Raw genomic sequence first — 9,405 nt, 5'->3', positions numbered from 1 at the left:
ATTTCAAGCTAGTTTGAGAACTCATCCTAATGATATCTAGAAGGATAGGTCGATTTGATTTAAAACTTGAAATCATATGTGTGTTAAATTTTAACAAGCATAAACAACTCACACTAAACATTTACACATGCTATCCTCTCAACCATTTTTCCATCGTTATCTCCTTATGATTCACCAATCATTTTCTTTTAGACATTTGCTGATTATTTAATATTTTATTTCTTTTGTGAATTATTATTTGATAAATAAATTTACAACTAGCGGGGCTTGCCTCAATGGCCAGAAACATGATGGATGACCCGGGTATCCTGGGTTCGAATCCTGATTCCGACCGGATTTTTCCAGAGCATTAAAACCTGTCGTGCCTTCGGGCAGGGTGAGTAAACTGGGTTTTACCGGGAACGCCAAGCCAAACTTGGACGCCAGCGTGGATCCCAATCATGTCAACATAGCTGACCTGAGTGGGGTGGTGGGGCACGACTTAGTCGCGCAGTACTAGCTTAACCATGAAAGATACCGTTCAAAATTTTTTTACAAATTTTACATTATCCAACCGCATTACCAAAGAAGACACACACATAGCACATGAGTGTACTATATTTTGTACTTGGTAAGAAAAGTTAAATCATAAGATTGATGCAATCAATCGTTGGTTCAAGAGACACATCAAACCTGGACCCTCATGTCTTTCAATTTCAATTTCAATTCCAACCAATTAAACTCAAATATTTATAAAATTCGCTTAGGTTTTATCAATTCTCAAACACCCACTTCGTCAATTCCGTTTATTCATCCAATTCTCATCTCAAAAGGTTAGATTTTGCATACCCAGTTTAGGGTTTTGATGATTATTATTATTATTGGGGATTTTGTTAATTAATATTATTGGGTACTGAATTATGAACTGTTTGATTATTAATGTTATTGGGGATTAGGTTTTTGAGAAGGTGAGGTTTTAGGAATTGGAGATGGGTAGTAGTTACAGTGAGGATGAGCAAGATGAGTTTTTCGACACCCACCAGGTGTTCGATGAAATGTCTGACTCGGATTCGGGTTGTTCGGATGAACACTGTTCGACTTCGGGGTTTGGGTATGATTACTGGGTTGGGAATTTGGATAGTGTTGATGCTAGACGTGGTAAGCTCTTGAGGTTTATGGGGTTGAGTTCAAGGTGGCTTGCAAAAAGAGAGAGAAAAGATGAATATGAATATGAATATGGATATGGAGATGATTTTGTTGATGAAGTTAGAGGCGACACCGAGCTCATCTTGCGTGAAAGTTCAAATCTTCGTGATGAGCTTTTGGTTTCTAGACCTGTAACAGTTCATCTTAGAGTCGAAAGACTCGAAACTGTAAATAGAGATGAATCGGATGAAGACGATGAACCTAATTGTGGTTCATCTTCTCTGCAGTCATCAAGAAAAGAAGGTGAAACCGGTGATTTGTTAATTAAAAGGAAGGAAGTGAAAAAGGGTTGGCTTCAAAAGCTAAACGTTATGGCTCGAATTACGGATAAACATGATGAATTAGCGACTTTGAAGTCCAGTCACAAAATACATGTGCACACACACAAAAAGAAATCAAAAGAGCTATCGGTTGTTTACGCCACACAAGAGTTTGCAGCACATAACGGCCCAATTTCAGTTATAAAGTTCAGCCATGATGGCAGATACTTAGCAAGTGCTGGTGAAGATGGTACTTTAAGAATTTGGAAGATATTTGAAGATCAGGATCCAAGATTGTATGAGATTCAAGAAACCGATTATTCTTCGGTTTGCTTTTCAACTAATAATCTTTCTGAATTAGCACCGCTCAAAGCAGATAAAGATAAAACAAGAAAAATCGAAGGGTTTGGAAAATCATCTGAATTAGCTTGTGTTATTTTACCACCTAAAGTCTTCAGAATATTAGAGAAACCCGTGCATGAGTTTTATGGTCATGGTGGCGAGATCTTGTCACTTTCATGGTCCAAAAAAGGGGTATGCAACTATATACTTTGTAATATAACACTTTTTATTAACTCTATTTAAAAAAAACAATTAGGCCTGTAAATGAACTGAACAAAGATGAACGGAGCATGCTTGTGTTCATTCGTTGAACTTTAAAGAGACAACGACTGAGAGGAATTTGTGTTCGTGTTCATTAATGCCCGTTCGTTAACAATGTAAACAACGTAAACAAACGAACATAGCTGAACATTAAAAGTAAATGTGAACAATAATGTATTGGCTTAAAAAGTTATTCAGACTAGATTAAACTGTAACGGCATAAAAGATTAAAATGAATATATTAATGGACGAACTTACACAAACGTGAACTAACAAACATAGACGAATTCAAATGAATGAATGCTCACGAGCTTAAATGAATGAACGAGACATGCATTTATGTTCGTTCATTTAACTAAATGAAAAAAAAAATCGTTCAAGTCCGTTCGTTTATTAAATAAAGAAACATAAACGAACTTTCCACTGAACAGTTCAGGAACAGTTCACTGACATTAGACCTATCCACATTCATAATTTAATGAACTTATTTTATTTGCTATGATATAGTTTCTTCTATCGTCTTCTGTGGATAAGACTGTTCGAATGTGGAAACTTGGACATGATGTATGCATCAAAATCTTTACTCATCACAACTATGGTGAGTGCTGTCTAACGCATTTATTTTTATTCTTTTACCAGAATTCATGAAACTAAAGGATCATGATATGTTTAATTTTCAGTTACATGTGTTGAGTTTAATCCTGTGGATGATAATTATTTCATTAGTGGTTCAATAGACGGTAAAGTACGCGTATGGGATGTTCATAATCATCAGGTTATTGATTGGATTGATCTTGGTGATATTGTCACTGCTGTGTGTTATAATCCAGATGGCAAGGTTTGTTTTTCTTTTTCTAAAAAGTTATTATTTAAAGTATTTGCTTGATTCGGTTATGTTATTAAGAGATGATCGTTATTTGATTACCATATAGGGAAGCATTGTGGGAACCTTAGATGGAAAATGCTGTGTCTATGATATTATAGGTATAAATTGAACCTTAAAACTTAAAAGAACTAGTTAATGTATGTGAATCAATTAATTTAAAGAAAGCTAATGAAACTATTTGCAGATGATCGGCTGCAATTGCGTACTCAAATTTTGTCAACGAGTAAAAAGAAGTGGCCAAAGAGAATAACAGGATTTCAGGTATTGATGATAAAGCAACGGTTTTTTGTAGTCTTAAAAACGAACTGAACGTTCAATGACGGGAGGTATGCTTATGTTCGTTTTTTAAATAAACGAACAACATGAACCAAAGTTTTTGTTCATTTAGTTAAACGAACGAACATGAACTGATTTCTTGTTCATTCGTTTACGTTCATTAATATATTTATTCAATATTTTAAGCCTATTGCTATACAATCTAGTTTTAGTAACTTTTTAAGCCCAACACATTGTTGTTCACACTTACTTATAATTGGTTTTAGCTCAGTTAAGTTCGTTCATCTATGTTTAATGACATTCGTTTGTTTGCTTTCATGAACCGTTCGTTTATACTGTTAACAAACAAACAAAATGCATATATTTTCTTAACAAACATACATGAACATGAAAACCTCATTCGCTTGTTTAATTGTTTGTGTTCGATCTTTTGTTTGGTTAAAGTTAAACCAACGAGCACAAACATGATCCGTTCGTGTTCATTCGGTTCGTTTACATGCCCTACTTTTTTGTTAATTCATTAATTTACTATTTGATCATCGTATGAAATTAATTTTTTGTTTTCATTTTCATTTCAGTTTTGCCCAATTGACTCGAGGAAAGTGATTGTTTCATCAGCTGATTCACAAGTAAGAATTATTTGTGGGATCAATCTTGTTGGCAAATTCAAGGGTATGTTGTAATTAACTATTAAAACTTGTACAATATGCATCAAATGTTGTACATGACTATTGAAGCTTTATTAAACAGGTAATAGAAGTTCAGGAAGCCAAATGTCAGCATCCTTCACTTCAGACGGAAAACACATAATCTCAACTGCAGAGGATTCAAACATTTATGTTTGGAACCACAACCTTAACATTCCCAATATACCCCTGACAAAACCAAAAACCAACTTATCATTTGAAAACTTTTTATCACAAAACACAACAATGGCCATACCTTGGTGTGGTCTCAAAACCATAGCAGCCGCACTTCCATCACCAAAACTTACATTAAACAACCACCGCCTTAACAACAACAATAACATTAATGTTATTCCAAGAAGTACAATTGGTTCACCTCATATGCAATCACCGTTAACAACCCGTGGGTTTTTCTTGGAGGCGTTATTGAAAGGACCGCCAACGTGGCCTGCTGAGTCACTCCCGGGGTCTACTCAAGTTAGTGTTTCACCTTCAATGAGTAAATCAGAGTACAAGTTCTTGAAAACCGCGTATCAAAGTACTTTTGTTGTTCCACATATTTGGGGTCTCGTAATTGTTGCTGCAGGTTGGGATGGACGGATTAGAACGTATCTGAATTATGGGTTACCCATTCGGTTGTGAAACCTTAAACCGTCTTTTGTTGGTATACATATTTATAAACATAGTTGCATACATATATATGAATATATTTAATGCTCGTTCGGGTTTCTGAAAAAAGAAACCAATGTAGATTGTATATAACTTTTTCGAGTTTTATTTGTTGATTCAGTTAACATCTAATCTTATTTATCAGTGTATGCTAGATCACTTCTTAAAGTTTGATATAGTTACCCCGAAATGCATGCTAAAAACGTCAGCTTTCGCTAGTTTATGCTTTCCAAAATGATCAATCTTATCGTTTCTTAGACGTGTCATAAAACGCATAAAACGCATATAAATGTTAATTGAAAACTCGAATAATTTTTTTTATTTTTATCAATCGTTTGCAACATTTCATCATATCATTCATAACATTCCTTAACCCCATACTTTATTTCATGATCATTTATCACTTTATATCATAAAACATCATAAGAACACTTATAAACCATTTATGTTTATCAACATCCGCAGCCTTCCTTACGCCCATGTTATGTCTCACCATGGGCAACGTTGTACCTCACATCTTGTCAACAGTCAACACACTGTCATTTTATCATTATAGTTGGTTTATTCCGTACCGAACGGCGAACGCTAAGGGTGTTTGAAGTCGGATATTCGAACTTTCAGATATATGGATCTTTCGGATAGTGGATATCACTATCTGTAGTTCGAACGATCGGATAGTGAACCGAATATCCGAAATATCCGAAAAAAATAATAGTTATAAACATATTAAAAAAACTACTTTTAAATATTTCGGATATCCAAAATAAGCGAAAAATTGTCCAAAAATATCCAAAAAATATCCGAAGTATCTGAAAATTATCCAAAATATCTGAAATTAATAATTAAAGAATATATTTCGGATATCCGATCTATTCGAAAATTTTCAAAATCATTATCCGAATCCAAATCCGAAAAATCGGATCTAGAAGACTAGAATTCACATTAATTATTTCCAAAATCCCTTACAAACCTATGGCTCGTTTACTCGCACTTGGATTAAAACGTTAACACAAAACTACCTCCCACCCGAATCACCACATATGCCCTCATTCGCCACTTTAGGCTTGTGCCTCTATCAAATGGGCTAGGCGCTACAAACTAATTTGTTCTTGTTAAGGGACACTATAGTCCTATTTAGACTTTATCTTGTATTTATTTACTAAGACAAAAAAGTTTCATTACATTTTAATGCTGCTCTAAAATTAATTTTATCATATCAAGTAGATAAGATCGGTATGCAGTAATTTTTTTTTTTTTTTTTTAATATACATTGTATTTGTCTTTCTCTAAACAATGTGTTACATGCGTTTTTTTGTCTTTGTCTTGATGTTTGTAACTTTATTGATGCTTGTATTATATTCGTATCTTTCATTCGTCATATAAAGTATCCATAGTGGTTTAACCATCCACGAAACCGATTTAGGCGTTGAACACCATTGCGCACCGGTGTGACCAAGGCGTTGCCCTTGTGGCATTTTTAATATAAGTGAGTGACGTGACGAGACCTTTTTTACTTTGCTATTTATCCACTACTGATGGCCTTTTTAAAAGTTAGTGTAGCTTAGTTAACCTAGTATCCACTTGTGTTTAGGGATGGTAAAAAAAGACTTCAGCCCGGTGGTATCCCCGAACCTCGTATTTTTCCTTCCGCCTCGGGCTGTCCCTCTCGGTCTATGACACCTAAATGGAATATTTAGGTATGAGAGCGGGTTGAGATTGAAAAAAAATATTTATATAGTTTGCAGACATAAGGCGGACATGAGATTAGATGATACCAGACTTATTAGCATAAATCATATACCTATACCTAAATCATAAACCTAGAAATGTTTAACTTTTTAACTTTTTTATATCTCTCAAGCCTTATCTAGTAATGCTTCATTCTGGTAGTTTCATTAAATTGAATATGAGCTTCTTATACTTATTTTGATAATATTATTTATATTATATGCTTGTATTTACAAAGTTATCTTTTGAGATTAAAATTTACCTATTTTAGACATTTCAAAAGTTTAATGTTGATAATATATTTATGTTATTTATCGAATTTTATTTTATATAGTTGTTGAAACTTTAAATTATATAAATATAACTAAAAATGGAAAAAATTATATACTTGAAAACCCAACATATATTTTTATAACAAGCTACTAGGTATAGCCGATACCAATATTGACGGGTAATTACTCAACAAATACTCATTAGACGTTGGACCAAGTTGGGACATGGTTAACTAATTGGGTACGAGATCGAGATTAGGGTATGAAGAAAAAAAATTATATTTATAAATTGGGCTTGTGACTTTATTTTGGCGGTGTTTGCAAGACCAAGCATGAGTGTATCTTACTACTAGTCAGTTAACACTTTTCACTTAACAGTCGTTCTTTTCCAAGTTAGTCATACTAATTACTAAGCATTTAATTCATAAAAGAATAATAATTTTATGGTTGTCTTCACAAAATAATGAAGTGACAATAAATCGAAATTTCAAAATAATTTGTTTATTTTTATTTTGGAAGGATTAACTTATACTTGATATTTTGTTAAACTTATTAGAATTTAATATTGTGCTTCTAACACTTTATACTGTAGCTTCATTCTTCTGTAACAACCTCCATTCGTGGTTTTAGTCTTGACTGTTGGTTGCATTTTATGTGGCTAGAGCTTTTACACCTTCCAAATCATTTTATTTCCTTTTTATAGATATACGAATATGATGGCTCATGTTATATAATAATAATAATAATAATAATAATAATAATAATAATAATAATTTTCAAGACCGTGACTTTTGTGTTTTCTCTATTGCATTCATTACAACATGCTTTGTAAATTTTGCCTGTCATGAACTCATGCATTATAGAAGCAAACTCTGTGTACATTTTGCACGCAAAAAAACATTTTGTAGACAAGCCAACCCTATACATGCTACATATTGGTCATATTAATTAGTGTCTCTGATCAAAGTACTTGGTAGACATTCTCAGCTTCACCATGATTCATGTTACTAGTTATGGCAATTGATAGGTCGAACCGGTGACTGGCAACAATAATTGTATGTCGCGGTTTCTAATACAAATATTATAGCAATGTAATTGTATTGATGTTTTAAATAATACAATATTAACATGTACGTAGCAAATACAATTTTTATATTAATTATGCCGGCATCCAGTACATATTTTAATCTAGTCCGATCAATGGACTAGTAAAACGATCGATTTAACTACTGATCCGGTTATAAAAACATTACAACACAATTTTAAGGTGTGTAAATGTAAATCATCTCTCTATTTAAAAATATACACCATAATATGGGACTTATTTCGACCGTTAGTATGTGTGCCTGACTGCCTCTTTATCTGAGACTGAGTTTAATGTACTGAACCAGCAGTGAATTTATGACCTTGGACCACTGGGCCCTTTCATGAATTGCCACTCAATAAGCCATACATTATTGTACGACAAACAACAATGGGCCCAGTTTTGTTAGCTGGCAAATTATGCACCGTTAAGGGGCTTTCCTGTGTATGTAGGTCCATCATGTGTGGTGTCTGTCTACCTTTACCTTTTCACTCTAGAGATAATCAAATTCGATACCGGTACCGAATAGGTACCAAAGTTTTGAGTTTCGAGATTGGTACGTTATCGGTATTTTTCTAATTTTTACCTTTAAAACCGGTACCGGATTCGGTACCAAAGTTTTGAGTTTCGAGATTGGTACGTTATCGGTATTTTTCTAATTTTTACCTTTAAAACCGGTACCGTTCCGATACCGGTACCAAAAATTTGTGATTTTCAGGATCGGTATTTCGATACCGAGCTCATCCCTATTTCACACACTCAAGTCACTGCTTCTAGATAACATTCTATTGTTACTATAATACTATTTTAATTTATCAAATTCTTCGACACATTTGGATCCCTAGCTCCCGAGGCGGTTCCCTTCTTGGAGCGGGTGCAGAAGGTGGTCCACAGTGACTCGCAAAGCCCGAGGAAACAAGGATTTATATTTAGTAGAATAGGCTTTGCGATTCAAAAGGGGGATAGCGGCGCAGCTTGTTGCTCGCTTACCCATTATCTAGATGTAGCTCGGTTTCTGTTATATTTAATAATAAATAAGAAAAAAAAAATCAAGGTTAAAATATGTTAGACAATACCTTTCAAGATAAAAAAAAATTATTTTGTTGCGATGATGTGGGGGCGCCATTTCATGCCATCTTACTATCCTTTTGGCCTTAAAAACATTTCAACCAATTTAACGAGGCGCTCAAAACCATCTTCAATTCCTTGGAGCGCTAGTAAAGTAATAATTGAAAGGTTCTATAATCAAATCCAACCAATGAAAATAAACTTTTTTAATTCAACAAATATATTTATATAAATCCAAATGATTATAAACTTGGTTGGTTAATTCCCCTCCCTTACACATGATTTATGGGCTAGTTCATTAGTATTCTATTACTTAAATTACAGTGACATGATAACACTTTTGATTAACTAACCATTCTTCACAACACATAGTTGTGTATTAAAAGTTATACTCCACCTATTAAAAACTTTATAATCATATTAATCTTTTTTACTTTTATCAAAATATTACTTTCTCTGTATTTATTCTTCTTAATCTAGATTCGTATTCCAATATTTTTTATGGTTTTCCACAAATAAAACGTGATATTATATATATATATATATATATATATATATATATATAATAAATAAAGCTTTTTAATGTCACATGTCATCACTAAAATGTTTCTTATCAAATTTTTCCTCCTCTCTCTCATATTAAATACATTTATTCTTCTTATTAATAGTTTTGTATTTCATTTTTTTC

General features: G+C 33.2%; 1 protein-coding gene across 1 annotated transcript; it reads left to right on the top strand.

The window, feature by feature from the left end:
• The first annotated feature begins 650 nt into the window (after positions 1-650).
• LOC143594407 (uncharacterized) lies at positions 651-4,636 on the top strand. Its single transcript, XM_077073731.1, has 7 exons — positions 651-1,979; positions 2,556-2,646; positions 2,729-2,886; positions 2,981-3,032; positions 3,119-3,195; positions 3,789-3,882; positions 3,961-4,636. The coding sequence occupies exons 1-7, from the start codon at positions 969-971 to the stop codon at positions 4,536-4,538; spliced, it is 2,061 nt and encodes a 686-aa protein (XP_076929846.1). The 5' UTR covers positions 651-968; the 3' UTR covers positions 4,539-4,636.
• Positions 4,637-9,405: the final 4,769 nt, after the last annotated feature.

Source organism: Bidens hawaiensis, unplaced genomic scaffold (assembly GCF_021521415.1).
Source record: "Bidens hawaiensis isolate Kalapana, Puna unplaced genomic scaffold, B.hawaiensis_p1.1 tig00043586_1, whole genome shotgun sequence".
NCBI classification, from domain to species: domain Eukaryota; kingdom Viridiplantae; phylum Streptophyta; class Magnoliopsida; order Asterales; family Asteraceae; genus Bidens; species Bidens hawaiensis.
Note: the sequence above shows the minus strand (reverse complement) of the source record. Positions and strands in the feature narration are given on the sequence as shown.